Source organism: Xenopus laevis, chromosome 1S (genome assembly GCF_017654675.1).
Source record: "Xenopus laevis strain J_2021 chromosome 1S, Xenopus_laevis_v10.1, whole genome shotgun sequence".
NCBI lineage: Eukaryota > Metazoa > Chordata > Amphibia > Anura > Pipidae > Xenopus > Xenopus laevis.
In genome coordinates this window covers 140,687,117-140,710,144 of record NC_054372.1, presented here as the reverse complement: position 1 = coordinate 140,710,144, position 23,028 = coordinate 140,687,117, and the positions used below count along the sequence as shown (strand labels likewise).

Genomic DNA, 23,028 nt, shown 5'->3' with positions numbered 1-23,028 from the left:
TGTGGGGGGCCGGGCAGGTGCCGGGGCGGGGCCTCTCACAGACCGGGAGGGGATACAGCTCTCCGGGGCGGTATTTGTGAGGATAAGCACTGAGAGCCCTCCCATTGTGGGCGTGGCTACACCGCCCCTTCCAATCCTCTTGTCCGCGGGAGCTGCCTCCGATCTCAGGAGTCGCCAGAGACCGAATGGAGACTGAAGCGCCCCAGCCCGGACTGTCGCCCCCGGACTCCGCGCACGATCCCTGGTAATTCGCAGCAAGCGGCTCCATTGCCATCAAACTCCTCTCCCTGGCAACAGCGGTTCCAATGGCCGAGGCAGAAGGGGGAGGGACCCGAGCATCCCAGGCTGCTCCAAGTGACTAAACCCTAATAAGTGCAGGCTGATGGGGCAAGTTTAAAGACAGCCCTCATTGTTCCACGGGCAGTGAGGAGAGAATTGAGGCAGCAGCGGTGCATTGTTACCTGGAGGGCACGAGGGGATATGGGGGTGGGTGGGGGTGATAGTGTACGTGTGTCTCACTGAGAGGGAAGGGATTTGCTGCTCCTGGAGTCACTACTCGTGGCAAACTTTATGTGGTACTGAGATACGTGGGCTTCAGCCTGGCCCTTATAGACACACATTCAATATCATCATGCTGCCAATACATTTCACTATTCCCACTGGCACCTCACTTAAAATTGACCTGCCACTGGCTCTCATTGTATTCGCATCTCTTGTGATATATAACAATGAACAGAAGTGAAAATGGCCTGTTAAATTGCCATTTGTACAAGAGAGAGGCATGGACCCTTATCTGGCACATAACATCACTGTTTTGTTTTCTGTTCTCTCTATTATTCTAGTCATTGTTACACAGTCCTGCATTCATTGCCTACTCACACTTACATCTGGCCTGTCCCATTCAGGCCCCCTGCTACAGTTGAACTACAGCTCCCAGAATCCTATTAAACCCCACTGGCAACTATGTGTAGGATATTGCCTGTCGTTGACTTCCAGCATGCAGCTAGAGGAAATCTGTTAGGCAGGCTAAGGTTAAATCTAAATAGCTGGAAGGTCACAGACTGGACATAATAGATGCTGAAAATGTATTAGTTACTGCAAGAGGGCTGCATGTTAGACAAACTTCACTTAAAGTGTTCCTTGTGTATATCAGGCAACATTTTGTTGCAGTAATATTTTTAAATCACAATATTAGGATCTGGAAGTCCATGCTGTTGAAAAAAAAAATGGGATGCTTTTCAGAAGTAACTTACAAAGCTTGCGGCGCCATCTGCACAAACATTGTTTTTATCAGTCTAACATACATCATAACTAGTTTTGAAATATCATTTATTTATTTTTTTTTGCACCTTATTATTATTTATTTTTGATGTCAGTTTACATCAGGTGTTTCTTAATGCACTATGATTCCCTCCTGCATGCTGGGGGTTTATGTGTAGTGAATCCTGCATCTAACTGTCTGTTTTTCTAAGTCCAGCGTTTAACCAAAGGGTCAGCCATACATGTTTGCTTATATAGTGGTTTCAATAGGCTAAATGCTTATCAAAGCATAACATAAAGGCCTCTCCACTCTTACATTCTGAAATAACCGGAGCAAATTTCACATTTTCCAAAAGTATCTTTTCTCCACCAAAAAACTTGGGGATATATATATATAAGTCCAGATAGTACCCGCACTCTTCCTCCAATTTCAATTGTTGGTGCTATGCTCAAAGTATATATGTATATAGTGTGTATATATATATATATATATATATATATATATATATATATATACACTCAAACTCAAAAATGTAAATTTTCCAGCCGCAACACTTTTTGTTATTCATTTTTACAGGAAATGCGTTTGTAGCAAAGGATGCGCAATTAGAAAACTTGTCACTAAATGACCATGTTTAATCATAGCATTACAAGCGCATTTCTAAGTTTTTTAAAGTGATGTGTAGGGTTTTGGAACAGCACTAACAAACTGTCTTCTTGCATTGCAAACGTATAAAATGTATTTCATCCATAGTATATTCAGTACATGATAAAACATCTTTAGTTCACATGTAGTCTGTAGAGGGCAATGTGTCTGGTGATTACTAAATGGTTAAATGTGTATGTATGGTTCCATCTGTTCACTGCTTGCTATTGTTGCTTTTACAGCAAAATGTTCATTGGGGGACTGAGCTGGCAGACAACACAAGGTGAGCAAACTCACTGGAAGCATAATTGCATGCACACTTTTGTTTCCTTTTTTCTATATTATTTTATCTTATACCTCCCCTCCAACTTATACCTTCATATTGTTTGTTCTTTTCTGAGAATGATGTTTTATGATGAGATTTTCTATACTTTATTTATGACTGAATACTTCCCTTTTTTTTGTAGAGGGACTGCGGGAGTACTTCAGTCATTTTGGGGATGTAAAAGAGTGTCTTGTCATGAGAGATCCATTGACCAAAAGATCAAGGTGAGAAAGATTACTTTTTATTCTGATCAAGTTTGAAAAGATCTGGCACTTTATATATCACTCATCCTGATCATTTTTCTTTAGGGGTTTCGGATTTGTAACTTTCATGGACCAAGCGGGAGTGGACAAAGTTTTGGCTCAATCACGACATGAGCTGGACTCAAAGACGGTAAGAGATTAATTTGTATGCAATTAGTATTCTCTTCCATGAGGTACATTACTATGTTCTGTTGAGAATGTGAAAATTGTTATTCTTGGGACAGAAATCAAAAGTCGAAAATAGAGTAGTTTCCAAGCATTCTTTTGTGAGTAAGCACGCACGCTTGGTCCTAATGCTGCATCTAGACAAAAAGGATTGCAAAATATAACTAACATTTTACTTTAGCAAAAAGGAAGAATGAAGGAGGTAGGAAAGATGATTCATTTAGACATTAAAAATAATTTAATTGGTAATCTACCCAAATTAATAATTCAATAAAGATTCCATAAATTGTAGATTTGTAGGAAAATGTTTGCTTGAACATATGGCCGAGCAGAATAATAGTATTTGTGTTATTAACCTGCTTATTGGTTGTTATTAAACTGTTGTGTCAGTCAAGGCCAGTCTAGTCTATAGATTATAAACTGTTAAGAGCTTTTGCAAATACATTTCTACTCTACTACTATTTAATTTAGCATATAATATACCTATTCTTAGAACAGGCCATACTATATAACAAAGTAACATGTTTCAAAACAGATAAAATAACTCTGGTAAATTAATTATGAGACACGTTCAAAACTTTCTGGGTCATTACCATTGTCATATTAATCCTAAACTGTTGATTTTGTTGTATATATGCTCATATTATTTTCTGAAACTTTGAATCATGTGTTAAAGTATGTGTATGCAATGGAAAAAAGGTAGTGGCTCTTTGAGCTGATGTAATGATTCCCTTGTCAGTTCTTTGTAGCCTTAGAGCAAATCAGTGTCCCCCGGGATACAGTCACCTTAACTGGATTGTAAGCTCTACAGAAAAGAAAACTGTGTTTGATACATCAGTACATCCTAGCTTTATTTTGCAGTGCCGTTGGTATGAAATATAAAACATTATACACACAAATTACAAAAATGTAATAAGCACATTGAAGGTTTATTTTCATATGCAATCTCTTACAATAAATTTTTTTAGTATTTGTATATTTTGTTTTTGAAAGGGATTCTATATACTTATGGAATATCTGCATAGTTGCAGAGGGCAAGTTCAATAAATAAGGGCTGATTCAAGATACAGTACTGCCGTATTTACACTGTTATATATACTGTATAAACAGTCAGATAAAGAGATTATGAAGGGTTAATCAGTCGCTTCACCAGCCAACATCCTCAGCCAGGCTGTACGTGGAAGTGGCAGTTCATGAACAGGTGATGAGCTGCTGTAGGGCAGTCCCAGGCATGGATCTGCAGGTGAAGGAAAGCCACAGGTTGGGTATGGATGCTCTTAAAGTGAACTATCGCCAAAATGAAAATTTCATATAAGCTTCCTCATACTGAAGTAAGAAATTTTCTAAATAAAATCAATTGTTTCTGAAATAATCAAATTTATCTTCATTATTCCTCTTTCAGCATCCATTTCTCTTCATTCTGTCTTCAAGCAGCAGTTGGGTGTCAGATGAATGATCCAATTTATCTTATAGGATGGGGTTCCTTTCCTAGCAGATGTATTAGAGCTCACTCAAATAACTGATTCCAGTACAAACAAAATTAACAAAATGACTGCCTTTTGCACAAATTCTGCATGTAGAGAGACATGGGGGCAGATTTATCAAAGGTCGAAGTGAATTTTCGAATTAAAAAACATCGTATTTCAAAGTATTTTTTGAGTACTTCGACCATCAAATAGACCAAATTCGACTTTGATTGGAATTGAAAATACTTTGAATATTCCACCATTCGAAAATCGAAGTACTGTCTCGACACTTCGACTTCGCCACTTTAAACCTGCCGAATTGCTATGTTAGCCTATTGGGACCTCCTAGAGTCAAAATTTGGCTAAGTTTTAAAAAGTCAAAGTTTTTTTTAAAAAAAAAAATCGTTCGATTAAATCGATAGATTCGAACGATTGCTACGATCGATTGAACGATTTTATTTCGACAGAAAAAATTCAAAAAGAAAAGTTTGTCTATCGAATTTGGCCAATTCGATGGTCGAATTTCGAAGTTTTTTAACTTCGAAATTTAACTCTTGATAAATCTGCCTCATGATGTCTGGTGATTTTAATAGAGTCAGCTTTAAAACATCTTGTAGGCAAAATAATCCCACCTATAAGATGTATTGGATCATTCATCTGACACCCAACTCCTGAATGAAGACAGAATAAAGAGAAACAGATGCTGAGAGAGGGATAGAGAAGCCTAAACTTGATTATTTCCGAAACGGTACAGAATTTTGAATTGATGGTATTTAGAAAGTATAATGAAGCTTATATTAAATTTGTATTTTCGCAATAGTTCCCCTTTTAAGATACTGGTTTCCAATCGGTGGCCCTCTGTTTTTAAAGTACATTTTTATTCACAGTTGTAAGGGAATGATAACCAATCGTGGGTTGCTATTTGGTGTGTGTGTGTTTTTTTGTTTGTTTGTTTGAAAAGTGCAAACTGTGAGCATGGTTAATCCATTAAGCGCCTGAGGCATGTGCATCACTGGCACAGTTTCTATCAGCACAGCATGGAATCAAGAGAAAAACTGGAATCTAAAGAGTTCTTTCCATCAGTTCTTTGGGTTATCCTGATTAGCCTTGGGAAATATTCCATATGTGTTAACTAACAAGCTATAGCATGCTGTAGTGGAAGGCACGAAGGATGGAGGTGAGTCTGAATAGGCTTCCATCATCCTTAGCCAGCAGAGCTGCAGTTCAATAGCCAAGGCCCACACCTTTGACATCCCTGTCATAGATATCCAATAAATCTTTCTTTCAAATCCAGTTGTTGGCTGGGTCAGCTTCATTTTAAAACACTTAACTATGAGCTTATAAACCATCCAGTAAAATGCCAGACTTTTCTTTCATTTATGGCTGTGTCCTGGTCGGTGGCCTTTTATTTGTCAGAGTAAGAGCTAAGGCTCTTGAGACCGAGTCCCTGCAGGTGTGGGGGAGGGGAAGAGTGCTGCACAGGCTGTTCTCTCCTGGTCCTTGTGGATGCAAACTTGCTTTTGTTGCCAGGGAGGGGAGAAGTGCTCTGAAAAACATACAAAGAGCATTTGAAAGCTGTAGGGACCTACAAGCAGATTGAAAGAGTGCTTCTTTTTACTTTTGTTCATATTGATGGGAGGAGGGTGGGTTAAATACTCACTGATGTAGAGCAATTGGTTGGTTGGGTTACAAAGATGTGGATGGAGCTCTTTCTTATGGGATGTGCCAGATAATCTGGGTGAGTTCTTCGTTGGTATGAAACATCGCAAGGTGGGTTGCCGCTTGGATGTGATAAAGTCAGCTGGCAGGATAGGGCAAATTGGCTCTCCGAAGGGTAGTTTGTAGCTTGCAAGTCTGGCATTGCTTGCCCATTTATATAGGACAGATTGGTTTTGTTTGGGAAGCTTATATTAGAGCTGTGAGTGATCAGTCTTTTCACTGCTGGAGTTGTTGAGACCGATTGTGCTGTGCTTGCTTAAGCAACATGAAAAGCAAATGTTTGAAGTAGGCTCATAGTATTCAGAATTGTGATGATTTGCTCTTTATAGTTTCCTGTGAAATGTCATGTATTTCTACAGTGTCTATCACTGCTCCTGTAATCCATAAATCACTGGTTTCCTCCTAAAGTGTTTTGCCACCATGTATATTTCTCAAATAAAATTGCCAAATTGCACATTAGGAATATGCAGTCTTTTTATCACATGTCATCAGCGTCTGGCTTAATGGTTTTTCCTGCTCGGTTATTCCCTACCTCAGGTGCTTGTGCTGCGCTTCTCTTTGCCATTTGCTAGCAACAATAGTGATAGTGTTTCATAATGTGAAATTGGTGCTTTCCCCCCCTCTAAGATCTGAGCTGCAGGTTTCTCTGTTAATAGCATCTTCCTGGCCTTTGCTGACATAGCACAGAGGAATGCATGACAAAGGGGTATTGTTGGGATAACCTATCTCCTGTTTTCATTTCTCTCGACTGATGCCCAGAAGTGCAAACCTTTCCCAGTTTATTTCTGCTCAGCCTCTGGTGTTAGCCAAATGTGTGTAGCTTCATATATTTCACCAGGGACACCTACCATTAGCCTGGATTGTATTAGTACGAACTTCTTTTGTCACTCTGATAACAAAGCACACACATTAAATAAGAGGATAATGAGGTACTTGTTAGGGTCTCTAATGAACATTAAGTTCATTGTCTTAACAAGTCAGGGGAAGGATTTTTCTATCTCCAATACTTAGAACTTTTTATAATAATTCTCTTTATATTATTATACAGCTTGTAGATAATAGCCACACCCAGCAGAATTGCCTGTTGCGAAAGTTTCAACCGTCTCATAAACTGCCCTCATTTTAACATGCAGAGTATGTGGTTTCATCTTGTTGCCCTTCTTTTTTTTCTCATATTTACATAGTTTTAAGGTTTTATCCCCCCAACACTAGATACATACATTTAGTCCGTTCAGCAATAGGTCAGCCGAAAACACCCACTAGAATACAGTAACTTGTGGTTCAGAAATAACTCAAGAGTTACAAGTCTGAGGGTGCTGACAGTTGTACATTAGCACTGTTGTGTGGGAATACCAAAAGTTTTAAACAGCTAAGGGCAGTGTTAGCATATGAATAAAGTAGTAGTTCTAGCACCTGTGTGGCTAGTGTGGTAGTCTATTGGGCTGCAGAACTAACGATGCTGGAATTTCTAGTTTAGGCATGGACAATCAGAAGTTCTGTAGAAGTTTTAGTTCAGCAACATCGGAATGTCCCACAGTAGTACATGGCTTGGCCAGGTTCTACAGCAGTGTTAAGGATGCGAAGAGTTGTAGTTCTACAAAAGTTAGATGGTTGCATGCTTTATGAATAATGGAAGGAGGGATCTTGGAGTTGTAGATATAAAACTTGAAAACCTTTTGTGTTTATGTGTGTGTAACTTCTGCTTGATGCCCTGCTACTCTGATGCTTTCCATCTTCATAAATTATGTTGAGCAAGAAGACAGACCATGGAGGGAGTATTTGCAAGCCACTCAGATTTCTTCATTCGTATTGCCTTATGATAATCACACAATAAAGATATTGTTGTTTATTCTGGCCACCACAAATAGATCTGTAGATAAATTGTACAGATTGAATCATCTGGGAGTTGGGCCAAACAATAGGATTGCAGGATGTTTGAAGCAGTGGGGTCAGTTGATGACTGCATGCACATTCATATGTGATGATTACTCAAGTGATCAACTTAGATCAACTATTCCATTCCTTTTTGGATCATGCACAGTGCACTATGCAATCTACCCATGCAGCAAACTTTACATTTGTGTTTAATACTAAAGACCCTTATATTAAATTACAGATTTAATTCTCAGAGACTATTTGTGCAACTCCAAAGGAACATGCTATGTGCTGTTGCTCAAGTTTGCTTTTTTCTGTAAAGCCAGCCTTAACCCTTCGGATTTTATTTGTTGTATGAGGAACGTTTAGATACTGATCGGTTTAAATCATTGATCTGAAACTAACATTCGGATTGAATTTGTAGAATTGAAGTCCTAAAAATAGCAAATCTGACCATGTTTTAGCCATTAATAATTGCCAGACATATATTATCATATATCTGCACGTCTATGGTCAGCTTAAGTCCCAAAATGCTCTATTGTAAAAAAACTTTCTGGGTTCATGTTAAAATTCACTGTAGCACCAACATGTGCTGTTTTTTCTTGATCACCCATTCATTAACTAATTTATTATAATAAAATTGTCAATTTGATATGTAGCTGATATTATATCTTTCAGATTGACCCAAAAGTAGCATTTCCTCGTAGAGCTCAACCCAAGGTGAGTAACTGCATAGAAAATGATGTTTAGCAAGATAAAAGCTCAAATGGAATTGTGTTCAGTACGCTAGTGAACAAGAAGGGCCCAAAAATACGGCGGCTATGGAAATATTATATGCTGTTGAAAAAAAACAACAGCTTATGGGTGAATCAGCACTGTGCCTTGAAGGCACCTGCAGAATTGGGTTAATTCCTTTAAGTAGTTTGTTGACAGAAGGTGCCTGGTGCAAATGCAAGGAAGATTATTGTCTTGGTAATCAGAGGCTGCTGGTGGAACCTAGTATAATACTTATTTTCATTAGATGATATTAATGGCCCTATTTATTTGGTGGTTTACTAAAAGGTATAGGTACCAATATTATATCTAATTATTATAATTTCTGCTAGCTTCACTAACAGTTACATACTGTTCTTACTAATATAAAGCTATAAATTAATTACAGATGGTAACACGGACAAAGAAGATTTTTGTAGGGGGCTTGTCAGTGAATACAACAGTTGAAGATGTGAAACAGTATTTTGAGCAATTTGGGAAGGTAAGTCTGATAGCTTGCAAAATAGAAGTCAAATAAATAAACACACAGTGTGCATATGGGAAAGGCAGCTATTGGATCATAATTGGTAACAAAGAAAAAAAAAGTCTAGGCCTGTTGCTCTAGTCTCCAGGACATATCTTGTCGCCATTAGGATGGGCACATTGTGTGGAAGGACCATAATTCAGAAAATATGCTTGAAGTGACCAAAATGAGAAAAGCTTCCACTTAAATCCAGTATTTGGGATTTTTCAGGAATGGCTCAAATCTTTTATGGAATAAGAATAAAACCAGAACTATAAATCCGCCATATGAAGTGCACTGCTAATCAGATTAATACAGGGTATACCAACCTTCTCATGGAACCTTTCCCAAATAAGACCCCCTCATAAAGATTTCTCATTATAAGGCGATTAGATTCCCATTTAATTAGTAGGTTGGACAGATAACTGGATGACTCGGATTTCTTTTCCAAGCGGCTGCAGATTATCTGCCACATTTAGGGGAGGGGGATTCAGACACTAAACTGAGATGACAGGAGCACACTTTACTCCATATAAGCATGGTCGCCAGTGTGTCACCTGCACAGGCTTAGCACATGCATTTCAGTAAATGGATTATCTGTTAAACCTATAAAAAAAATCTTATGCTGGTTTCGCATACAAAAAAAATTATTTATGTATATATTATGTGTGTACTGTCTCTGTATATCCTTATTTATGCTGTCTCGCATTACTCTTTGTTACTGTCTCTCTCTTTCCCTCTCACTTTCCCCCTTAATATCTGGTGGGGCCTTCACCCCTCCCCCCCAATCTTTTCAGTTGCACACAAAGACTTTTGCCTCTGTCCCTCTCCCCTGCAGCTCAGGACATACTAAGCTGCAGTCATAGTAACAGGACAGGGCTCCCAGAGCCGTTGATTCTCCAGGGAACCAAACGGTTTTGTTTGAAAAGCAAAAAAAAAACTCTTATGGCCCAAAGAGCCTGCCATGAAACTGTCTGGCACTGTAAAATGCAGAACACAGATAACATCTTTCTCCCCTTTTTTCTGTGATCAGTGTGATCCCCTACTTTTCATAATGTTAATTTATATTTCCCCATTTTATATTACACTTGTACTTTTCCCCATTTGTACATATCATACATGCTTCATTTACTATGGCTGCTTCAGGATCCCATTGCCCTAGATATCTCTGCTGTACAATGAATACTTCTATATGTGAACCGTAAAGTTTTCCTACTCTTTCAATCCTCTAACCCCAACCCCCCTCCTGGTTTTACAACCATGCCCCCTGAAACCAAGGAACATATGTAGTGGAGCTCCTTATGGCTTTTCATTTCCTTAAAACATGTTGAGAGCATTGAAGCCACATGACAAACATCCTTGTTAGGATAAAACATAATAAAATGTGTTCTAATTAATGTGCCTTCATTATTCGTTCACTCTAATGTACTATCATGGCAATGGCATGGCATGACCAACAATAATAAGTGAACATATTGATAGGTATACTTCCTACAAAACCTTCTCATCTATCAAATCTTGTGTTTTGAACAGGTGGATGATGCCATGTTAATGTTTGATAAAACAACAAACAGGCACAGAGGTGAGTATTTAAATAAGATATTAGAGCAGAGAGAGAGATCAGAGCCTTATACCTATTGACTTATATAATATTCCATATAAATATGTTTAAGAATGTGACTAGCACAGAGTTTGAATACAAGTCTGCAACACAACAATACACTGCTAACTGACAACCTTATTGGTATATATATTAACTGTTGCTCCAGCCCATAACTCAGCCTCTTGTTTTTAGTTGTCCAGATTTCAACTATGTTTGGAAATTGTTATAATTATCTTGACAATTAGGCTTCACAGTTGTATGTTATTGTTTTTCTTAAAACCTTCTTAATCCACCAGCTATTAATGCTCATGGTTTGAGCATAAAAGTAAGCAGTAATGCATTGCTACCTGGTCCTTTAGCACTTTGCATTGTACAAAACCCTCCACTGCTATTTAGGCAAACATGTATACTTTGCACCTCTGGATTCTCACATCTTTGCTTTGTTCATTACAGTGATGCTATGCATAACCAACACCTCCTTTCTTTGTATTTTGTTTTTTGTTGCAGGATTCGGGTTTGTGACTTTTGAAGGAGAGGATATTGTGGAGAAAATTTGCGATATTCACTTCCATGAGATCAACAATAAGATGGTGAGGGAAACATACATGACCTTGTGTTTTACTGTTTATGCATGCATGGAGACTTGTTAGGTATGGATGCTTATGGTGAGGCACAATCATGACGCACAAAGCCCAAGATTCTAATTTACAATAGGTGTAATGCCTCTGTCCTTCTGTCCTTGAAAATGTACATGGGGCTCATTTGCTGTTTAAGTGATGCAGCTGCATGGGTGTTAAAATTGGGCCATTTGGATTTTTTTACTTTTTCTTTTTGCCCCTGCACAGGCCAATTCTTGGCAAAATGGTGGCCTTTGTTTACAAATGAAATGGACACCCTATTAATATTTCTTATTTTGCATAGTAGCATTTTGCTATCTAATGATGCAGTTTGCTTCAAGTTTTATCAGTCATAAGGATCAGGATCATTATGCTCTGACTTCAGCAGTTAGTAAGTGCAGATCCTAGAAAAATCCAGGCTGGGATAGATATAAGGAAGAGCTTCAATTTGGCTTCCCTTTGTCTTAGGCACCTATTCTGTCATTGGTTTAAACCCTTAAGGCTGGTCCTGTGTTGCTGTGCTAATAGCTACTGCGTGTGAACCCTAACAATGTAGATTAGAATGTGATGTGGCAGGCTTTCTGAATACACATGCAAAATTCTTTATTGATGCTAATTATAACAACAGCTGCTTGTGAATCAGTGCAAACTTTTACCCGGGGGTTAATGGCATGCACAAAGGCCCACTGTAAACAAACAGAAGTTTTGTTTATGACAGAGACATGTAAACTCTGCTTTCCAACTAGGTAAAGGAATAGGAACAGGCATCTATAGGTGTAATTCATTTTTATGTTTATATTTCTTGACAAATACAGACACAAGTAAAAAGTTATTAGTGCTTAAATTTGCTTTAAAATATGGTTTCTTATCCTGAGCATACTCACCTGTATATAAATAAAAACCTTTATTAACACAGAGTGCATAGACACAGAAGCTGAGCAACATTTTAAATATATAGGAGTAATTTACCAAAAAGTGTGCTCTTTAGTGCTCATTCAGCAAGCACCTCTTCCCAACTCGCTTTAGGGGAAGAGATAGAAAAAAAAAGGGATAGGGAAAAAAAAAAATCCGCACAATGTGCAGAGGACTGCAGCAGGGGGCGCAGGCTAGCCCTATCCAAGTTAGGGGTGGGAGTTAAGGGAGGGGTTCCTCCTTCTGCCTGCACATTATAAATACAACGCTGCTGAATGCAGGCAAGGATTGTATCATTGGGGCAGCCGCAGGGCTGGCGGAGTAAAGTAAAATTGGTGTCATGAAAACAATTAGATTTACAAATGCCTCACTCCATTTTTGTCAATGCAGAGTTTTTGAATACTTCGATGTTAAATAGTCAGCTGGGCACTGGATAAGACACAGGATAATATTTTTTGGAAATAGGTGCCCTTTAAAGTGCCCAAAAGGTATGGGAAAGGGGCAGACACTGGGAATTTAATTTAGCTTTATACTGTAAACTTTTGCTTCTAAATTCATAGACTGACAAAAAGGCCTCTCAATTCTATCAAACTTGGATTTCAGATATTACTCTTGAAAGGCTCAAGCATTAAATCTTGGCTTGCTTGAATCTGTAGTGTTGCTTGACAGATGTAACCTAACTTTTCTTCTAAATTATGTGTTGGGTCATTAGCTCAGATTATCACAGCATCCACAGTAGAGAGGGCATGAGCTGTGCCTTAGCAAAAAAGAAAGATGGAGAGGGGTAATGATCTTCTTTAACACGTGGGCTGCTGGATCTTTGGGATGGGGAGGTACTTATCTTCTTTATCAGGTGGGCTGCTGGATCTTTGGGATGGGGAGGTACTGATCTTCTTTATCATATGCGCTGCTGGATCTTTGGGATGGGGAGGTACCGATCTTCTTTATCAAATGCGCTGCTTGATCTTTGGGATGGGGAGGTACTGATCTTCTTTATCAGGTGGGCTGCTGGATCTTTGGGATGGGGAGGTACTGCTCTCCTTTACCAGGTGGGCTGCTGGATCTTTGGGATGGGGGGTACCGATCTTCTTTATCAGGTGGGCTGCTGGATCTTTGGGATGGGGAGGTACTGATCTTCTTTATCAGGTTGGCTGCTGGATTTTTGGGATGGGGGGTACTGATCTTTTTTATCAGGAGCAGGGCCGGATTTACATAGTGGGCGCCCCTAGGCCCACTGGCGTTAGTCACCCCTGTCACTACCCCTTTATTCGTGCAAATTTTCATTATCAATGGGGATTGGTGCATGGGAAATTTAAAAAATGATTGTATTTCCAGCGCATCCCAAGTGTTTTTGAACCAATGTGGGTGTGGTTGGGCAGCATGCCGCCCCCCTAAAATCCTGCCGCCCTAGGCCTGGGCCTAGGTGGACTTTCCACAAATCCGGGCCTGATCAGGAGGGCTGCTGGATCTTTGGCCTGGTGCAGTAAGCAGAAAACAAACAGTACAGCATCTCTAGCCTTCTATTATGTTATTTCTCCTTGTTTGAAAGGATTTGGATTTTTGATTGCAGCACCCTTCTCTTCAATTTGGCAGTTAGGGTTATAGCATAAAGGTGTAGTAGTCTGGTTCTTTGTAACTAACTGTGGTAGTGGTTGGGCCATTACTCAGGATGGAAGGGTGGATAGTTGGAGATGGCGTTCAGCATCTGGATGACATGCAGGGGTGCTTCGCCAATGAGGTGAGTTGAGGCTGTTGCCTCAGGCGGCAGCGCCACACTAGGTACCAGGGGCGGCAAAAATGCCGCTCCTGGTACTTTAAGAGCCGAATTTCCGTTTTTCAAACCAGAAATTCGGCTTTTCTAGTGCAGAGAGCGCAGTTAGGCACTCTGCGCTAGCATACTGGCCCTCTCTGCAGCCCTCGCGGGACCCCCTCAGGCGCAAAAAGGTAAGCGCACAGGGGAGGGGGGCGGCAGCAACTGCTGCTGCCTCAGGCGGCGGAGGGGCCAGGATCGCCCCTGATGACATGTTGGTAGGGCATAGGCTTGACAAACCATCAATCAATATATTGGAGTGATAAATGTGGATGGTGGGTTGATAAAATCTTTTTATTTGCAGGTTGAGTGTAAGAAGGCCCAACCCAAGGAGGTGATGTCACCAACAGGATCTGTGAGAGGCCGATCTCGGGTCATGCCCTATGGAATGGATGCTTTCATGCTGGGAATAGGCATGCTAGGTAATTTGTGCATTTCAGTAATAAACTACAGGTATGGGGACCATTATCCAATTACTTCCTTTTTCTATGGAATATTGTACAGACTAATGGGTTTATTTAATGGTTAAATGATTTTCAGTAGACTTAAGGTATGAAGATCCAAACTAAGGAAAAATACGTTATCCGGAAAAGCCCAAGTCCCGAGCATTGGTCCCATACCTGTACCTTGAATTTGCTATAGGGTAAAATAGTAGATTTACAGAAAAAAAAATATACCTTCTGATACTATTATTTGCTCTGTAGCCATTGCTTGCGAAATTACTGTAAGACCCCTGTTCGTTATAAATTAATATAAAGCACTGCATTATTTTCTGGATAAATCATCTGAATTGAAGTTGATCCTCGCAGGTTTTTAAAGCAATAAAACCATTAAGGCATAACTGCTAGTGTAAATGATTGTGAGCACAGATTTCCCTCTTCTGGTCAAAGTTGGTTATTGCAGTTTCTATTTCTATGCAAGTGTTTCAGACTTATATTATCTATAGAGTTTTATGGAGTTCATGGGGGAAATATATATATATATATATATATATGGTTAAAATAAATATTACTGTCTATAATGATATTTGATATATCATAGTCTACATTACTTTTTGTATATCTCAGCACATACAAAATTCAGTGTGCTCAGTGTTGCCGTTTATTCCTCATGAAATAATTTGAGTTTTCTCCATCTTAAGGCACAATAAATAATGGGTCAGGAAAATTACTCTCAGATGAATTTGATTAATCTCTGCTGAGACAGTATAGCTTTTTTAGATAAAGATGAATTATTGTATGGGGACTGCCGTTTATTTTTTATCTTACATAACTTTTTTTTACAACTTTTTTTCATTGCCAGGATACCCGGGATTTCAGGCAGCTACATATGCCAGTCGCAGCTACACAGGCATTGCTCCTGGGTATACTTATCAGTTCCCAGGTAAGTTTGTGGCTCCAATTACTTCCATATGCTCCATGTCCTGCATGCATTGTTTGATTATTTGACATTAATGTATAAAAAAGAAACATCAATGTTTGGGCTCAATGTTGGGTTTGGGATGTCAGTGGTATTTTATTGTCTATCTTTTTATTTTTGATGTTGGGTGGCTAAGATCAGGTCCTCCCTGCTCGCTCACTGACAGATGCCCCTGTGGGCTGGGCATCCAGCTATTCCTAAGCTGTTTCACATTTCGTTTTAGAGTTTCGTGTAGAGAGAACCCCTCTCCCGGGCGCCCCAGTCCTCCCAGAACTCACAGGTCAGTCCCATTAATTTCATAAACCTCATAAAGGAGGAGATCATAACAGGATAAGTTGGCGCAACTACCCACCTTTCCCTCTAGAGAACAGATTTCAAGGGACTGCATCTGTCATATCTCTGCTGATCAGAGTGGGTAACTGGACACTGGACTCTTCCTGTGCTTGGAAAGAAACTTTGAACCCAGCTGTCATGTCTGCACTGTTTCATACACTAAACAACATTTGGTTCATGTGGTTTCCTTGAGATGGGTGAAATTAGTACAGGTATCGGATCTGTTATCCAGAAACCCGCTATCCAGTAAGATCTGAATTACGGAAAGGCTGTCTCCCATAGATTCCATTTTATCCAAATAATCTGAATTTTTAAAAATTATTTCCTTTTTCTCTTTAATAATAAAACAGTACCTTGTACTTGATCCCAGCTAAGATATAATTAATCCTTATTGGAAGCAAAACAAGCCTATTGGGTTTATTTAAAGTTTCCATGGTTTTCTAGTAAACTTAAGGTATGAAGATCCAAATTACAGAAAGATCCTTTATCCGGAAAACCCCAGGTCTCATGCATTCTGGATAGCATGTCCCATACCTGTAGCAGTTATTTCTTTGTGCCTTTTGTGATGCGTAATACTTTGGTTATGCACAACGTTTTCTGTGTTGAAACATTTAGTAAACCATAAAAAATAGTATTATTATGTGGTATGTAATGATAAGAAGGTACAGAAATTAAAAAAGAAAAAAATATACCCCCTATTTTGACATGAGCTCATTCAGTTGGACTTATGTAGAAAAGGTTATAAACACTATCTGATCTTCCATAACTTTTCTTGTTCATGACAAGAGATAAATTAAACATACTTTTTATTTATACAGCATGTACACTGGTGCTCTATGGACTATTTTTAGCTGTCCAAGCTATATTAGGGTGTGATTTAACGTAGCACAGAATGAATCTATTTGCCAAATATCGTGCACCCTCTTTTTATGACTATTCTTACAGAAATAAATATAAATGTATGTGTGTATGAGTAATTTCAAATTCCACAATTGAACGAATTAGTGTGTGTGTGTGTGTGTGTGTGGGGGGGGGTGCATTACACTGTTAGCCTAAGGGGTATAGGACACTGGTCCCACAGAGACAGACATTGCTCCCTTTCAGTCTGTGGAATCAGGTATGGTTGTGTAAAACAAAAGTAATTTATATTTCTGGAAGTTTAGCTAGTCTTTATGTACCTTTTCTACAAAAGGGGGTATATTGTCTCTTTAAGTGCTGTGATGATTTTCTACTGTTTGCTTCCTAATACCTTTCTCTCTCTGTTAACTATTGCACCCCTGTATAAATCACAAGTAAATATAGGTTGCCATTTTGTGCATTTACTATATATCATATATCAGAACATTTTGGACGCGTACATAAATTATCAGTAGACTCACTTTTTGCAGCTTTTCAGCCTTCATCAGGTGTCCAAATCACTGATTTGCATAAAATATTAAACAGAAATAATGTATTTTATTTTGCCCTATTTTATGGTTTTAATATATAATGGCCACAAGTGGTGACTCGAGCCACAGAACATTTACATGTTTTGAGCAACAGAAGCAAGTAGCTCAGACAGAGAACAAGGCATTCTGATTTTATTTCTACTTGTGACAATAAAGGCACACTTGTAATCCCCATGGATTACATCCCACCAACTATGAAAGGGAGTGTTATAAAAAGGCCACATTACACACTTTAGTCCAACTGTAGTCTGACTGATGTTAGTGTTGGATACAACTATTCTGATCAGTATAACAGTCATCCCTATACTGGAATTTATTTACATACACTAAGGGGCAGATTTACATATGGTCGAATATCGAGGGTTAATTAACCCTATATAATCGACTGCCGAAGGTAAATCCTTCGACTTAGAATATCGAAGTCGAAGGATTTAACTCAATTCGTATGATCGAACGAAAAATAGTTTGATTCGAAGGATTTTAATCCATCGATCGAACGATTTTTCTTCGACCAAAAAAAAGCTTGCAACGTCTATGGGGACCTTCCCCATAGGCTAACATTGAGGTTCTGTAGGTTTTAGATAGCGAAGTAGGGGGTCGAAGTTTTTTTTTTAAAGAGACAGTACTTCGACTATAGAATGGTTGAATAGTCGAACGATTTTTAGTTTGATTCGTAGTCGAAGGTCGAAGTAGCCAAAAAAAACATTCGAAATTTGAAGTTTTTTTTATTCTATTCCTTCACTCGAACTGAGTAAATTTGCCCTTAGACGTCAGTACGGTAACCTATACCAACCCATCAGCAGTTAGTTTTCTTCCAACTTCGCCAGGAATGATGAGAGTACATTTCTCGTTGGATGTGAGTTCTGAGTTGGCAGCCCAGATAAATCTGATTCAGTTGGTCACACACGTTTTTAGGATTATTTTCAACGATTTTATCATTTCTATTTAGTCTATATTTCCCATAAGCAATGCTTATATGTTGTCAGACTCCTTTTGTGGGACCATAGTTACCAGTTAAGTTCTGGGTTGAATCAGAAGATCCAGACACAAAATTATAACACTAATTTCTACAACAATAATAATACATGTAATAATACAAAGGTGGCCATAGATTTCACCCTTGTATCGGACGAACGATCGGACGATTGGATTCCAACCTTCCACTAACCATTCAGATTAAATAAAGTAGTAAAAGAACAAATCAGACAATGTCTGCCTGTGACAGAAATCATATTAGCCGACAGAAATCTTTTCAGGCCGACTAAACGACTCATGTCGCCATTGTACGAAAAATGTTGGGATGAAAATTGTACAAAACTTTGATTCATACTTTGCGTCTATGGTCAGCTTTAGTGTCTTGTTAAGCCAGTTAGCTAATACTTTTATGTAAGTTATAGAAAACAGTGCAGGATGTAAATAATGATGCATTGACCACTTTATAGTTCCATTGGATTGAACCAAAGAAAAAATGATAAAATGGCATATTGACTTAAGGGCCCACCTTGAGTAAAGTCAAGATTTGCTGATATTATTTAATAATTATTGTTGCTGCTCCCTCCATATTTACATCTGATTTTGTTTTCCAGCTATCCCCCTGACTGCATATGGTCCTGTAGCGGCAGCAGCTGCAGCAGTGGTGAGAGGTAACAATAGTCTCATTAATAATATATTGGGGGATAGTGCCTTGTGTTTTCCAGGTTTTCTGAATGTAGTGAGAGATTAATAATGCTTTCTATATACGTGCAGTAGTAGTCTTGAAAATTATGCATGCTGTTTGCCACCACATTTAGCATGTATTATACAAACAAATTGTATTCTTTATCTCCAGAAAAGTTAAGGGCAGCTGTTTTTAAGCATATTTCCTGTTTAAAAGTGTGTGTTCCTCAGCAGTAATACTATCATGATATTCAGAATTATTCAGCCTCTGATTTATTCATGTGTTTATAACATTAACTGCACAGGGCCATGAGAGATAATTTGACTGCAATTGCCTGATTAGTTAATGGATTTGAAAAGAATTCAAAATAAGTTTGATTTTGGAATGACCAATTGTACAGTGGATATGATGGCTACTAGGAGTTATCCATGGGAAAGAGGCTGAGTGTAGGGGGCGCTCTGTAAGATCTGTTCTCTTACTTTGTAAACAAGGCTCCACTCCAACCCGCACAGGGGGGTTTCTTGGAACAAGCAGCCCAGGACCAATGGCAGAACTTTATGGAGCAGCCAATCAAGAATCGGCAGTTAGCAGCTATATCAGTGCAGCAAGCCCAGCACCCAGCACAGGCTTTGGACACAGCCTTGGGGTAAGTGAGTCTAGTTACTTCTGGATACTTCTATTTTTTTTAACTAGTATAACAACTATGCACTAAATAGGTGAATCATGAAATTACACATTCTGAACTTGCTTTTTGGATTAACAAAAAAATGTGTTTTTAGGGTCCTCTGATTGCCACTGCTTTCACCAACGGCTACCACTGAAACAGCAAGTCACTGCAGAGGTACGGGGTAAAATTCATTATGTCAACATAACTGCCTGGGCTGGGATGTGCAGGTCAATTCAAAAAGGTTTAAGGTGGCTATACATAGGCTGATATAAGCTGCCAACAGACTATTGGGCAGTGTATGGGGCTCTCCAATGGGCTTCCCCCTATTGAAAATCAGGCAGCTGTTGATTGGCCTTGTTTAAAAATCCATTCTGATCAAGGGCCGCATCTGTTAGTTGATGTCTTCGGTCAGACCCTCTGTATTCACAGAGTTGTGATCCCATCGCTTGGCACTAGGGCCCATGATTGCATCAACCCGATATCACCCAACTCAAGGCATCGTTTGGCAAGGTTGTCAAACAAGTGGATCTTTGCATGCACGGCCTGCTTTATTTTTACTAAGTCAATTCCAAATATTCTTTGACAAACTTGGGTTCACATTTGTAGCTGTAGCCCTTTGCCTGATTAGAACTGATTTGCTATTTTCAGTCAAACAGCTATATTTATAAAGATACAAGTTTTATTTATGACAAACTGGGAAATTCTGGCACATAGTTATTGCTAGGACACAAGTCAGATTAATGTTAATCATGTGCTGTAGGGTACCCACTCACTGGCAAGTATACAAGTTAGTATGCTTTTTCTGTAAACTGTTGCTCCAGCTGTAAAATACATGCCTTTACAGTTCACCCCACCAGCTAGATAGAAGCAAAGCACAGAGGTTCCATAATAAAGTATGTGAGGAGCACCCATTATTATCCAGCACAGACTTCCTTTATGATAATTTGCAAGGTGGTACAAATGATATGGTTAAGTAAATATGGACTCCTCTTATGTTAGACCGTGTCGTAGCGTTGATGCGACGTGACACGACTGTCGGATGCAGGTGCTGCACGCTGCATCCGACAGTCGTGTCGCATCGCATCAACATGTGACATGATCCGACAATAGCATTACTTACATCCGACGTGACGCCTACGTTTTTGCTCAGCGTGTTGGATCGCGTCGGAATCGTCCGTGGGGTCCGGCCCTAAGACCAAGTCTTGCCTCAAAATAATAGCAGAAAGAACACATTAAACTACTAGGTTTGTTACTGATCCCATAGCAGCCCCTAGAGGCATCTAAAGCATCACAATGTAGCCAATAGTAAATTCATTAAAAAGCAGATTTTTCCAGATCATGTTCCTACATTGCAATATACTCTAAAAAATAGTATTTTGTTCACTTTAACATTTTTGCACAGCAAATTGTGAGAATGCGTGTAATAGATTTTAAGACAGAATTGTGCCTTCCCAACATCTCATTCCAAAAAACAAGTATATTAAAGTGATGGTTGTGTGATAATCTTAGTTGTTTGATTAGATTTTTTTATGATACAATTATCAATGTTAAAGAACAGTTCAGTGTAAAAATAAAAACTGGGTAAATAGATAGATTGCACAAAATAATAGTAATCAGCTGTTCTAGTGTGTTTCTAATATAGTTAGTTAGCCAAAAATGTAATGTATAAAGGCTGGAGTGACTGGATGTCTAATATAACAGAACGGAACACTGTGAGACTGTTCTAAATAAAAGCAGTGAGGATGGCAGAAGTTTTAAGAATCACCATCTCTCAATTAAACTTCATTCCTTTGCAATCTTCTGCATAAAACACAATCGTTAACTTGTCAAATTGTGACCTGTGTTGTGTAAGAAACTATCCAACTAGCTTAAATGTCCCCTTAAAACTCATAGAACCTGTAGTAATCAGCTGTTCTAGTGTAGTTCAAGAATATAAAAAAATATCCTAGCAAAAAAAAAAAATATTCTGAAAAAAATGGATTTTTCTTTAATCACAATTTATATACAACCTGGATGAGAGTGGACAGAGGTGGCTAATGTAAGTGCATATCATTTGTCATTAGTTCTACTATCCTTTTACTTATAGATTCATAGGGTTTAAGGCAGATACAAACCTGATGCATAGCTTCAGATCCTCTTTTGCTTTTTAGAATCTGTGATATTTTGCTTATATGTACACTAGCAAAGATGTTCTTGTAAGCTCTGTAGATAAGTGTGTGAAGTTGAGGCAACTGAATGTCATGTGACTAATATTAGCCTGTATTTCTTCCCATAGGCTTGAGTCTGGAAGCATCTCTTGCACGATTCTGTTCCTCCCCTCTCTGAATATCACATGGCTGTACCTCACCTTGTGTTCCTGCACAGTAACTGGTGCCTCCTGCACAACCTTCACCTAGGAATTTCTTATTTATTTTTGTTTTGGGGTTTTTTTTTTTCATTCTCCTTTTATTAGATTTGTGTTTTGTCCAAATTAGAAATCAGGGAGACATTTCCATAATCTTCATGGTTATTCTGTTCTGGTAAGATGCAGAGAATCCTCGGTACGAAACCATTCTGCAGAGAGAGAGGGGAGATTGTATTTCGACTGTCTGGAAATGTGTTTTTTTTCTTCTTCTTTTTTTTTATATTTTTATGTAAATTTCGGCTCTTAAAAACATGTAAAACTGAAATTTGGAGACAACAGTGCACAAGAACAAGACAAATGTATATTTTGCTAAATGAAAAAGAACTATTTGTAGAACAGAAATTATTTTAATTTTCTCAAAGCTGGTTTGAAGTTTTTTTTTTTTCTGTGTAAAATATGTAAATATTGCAGACTGATTGTTCTGCCACCGGAAAGGTCTCTTTGGCCCAGATTATCTTTTTTGCCTACTTGGGCCTGTGTTTTAGCAATATTTTCCTAAAGCCTGAATGGATTGTCGGGTTTTTTTATACATCTTTTATTATGATGGATGTCAGTCCACAGGAATATGATGAGTTACTCTGATGCAGGGGAATGCAGATGCCATGCTGCAAAACTTCTTACTCTTTAGCCTCTGATAATTAACTCTTTAAGGCTCACTTGTCCTTTGCTCATGGATATAATGAGAGGGCTATATGGAGGGCTATAAGGTGGGACTAACCTCAGAGAACCAGAAAAGCTACAGTAAAGTGCTGTTACACACTGACATATTTCCTCAGAACCCTCAGAAAAGTAAGTGTATGCCCAGTCCCGATTTATGAACTGTCTGCCCTTTGATCTGCTCTGCACTCTTTATAGTTTTGGGTCCTATAAATTAAATGCAGATCTACCTTTTCTCTATGTGCAGTGTGTAAGTCCACATTTTTGTTATGAGGAATCTTCTTAACGATAAAATCATGTGGAATTAGCCCCCAACCAAACCCCCCCCACAAACTGTCTCTCACGTGAGCAAAGGAAGGTGCTACACTATAAAGAGTTTCTTATCACTGGGCCACACACATTACTGCAATGTACAATGTACTGCAACGTCAAAGCAATAATCTTTGTTACTGCAACTGGACTTTTTTAAAAGATAGTTCAAAATAAACTATGAATTTTATTCATTT

At 38.7% G+C, this 23,028-nt stretch overlaps 1 protein-coding gene across 5 annotated transcripts; it reads left to right on the top strand.

Moving 5' to 3' along the window:
- Positions 1-42: 42 nt before the first annotated feature.
- Positions 43-23,028, top strand: msi1.S (musashi RNA binding protein 1 S homeolog). 5 transcript variants are annotated; one of them, XM_018235145.2, is made up of 15 exons: positions 93-244; positions 2,149-2,189; positions 2,374-2,455; positions 2,540-2,624; positions 8,398-8,439; positions 8,882-8,974; positions 10,529-10,577; positions 11,106-11,188; positions 14,242-14,359; positions 15,240-15,320; positions 15,580-15,636; positions 18,724-18,780; positions 19,307-19,440; positions 19,574-19,635; positions 21,737-23,021. In XM_018235145.2, the coding sequence occupies exons 1-14, from the start codon at positions 186-188 to the stop codon at positions 19,613-19,615; spliced, it is 1,023 nt and encodes a 340-aa protein (XP_018090634.1). In that variant the 5' UTR covers positions 93-185; the 3' UTR covers positions 19,616-19,635; positions 21,737-23,021.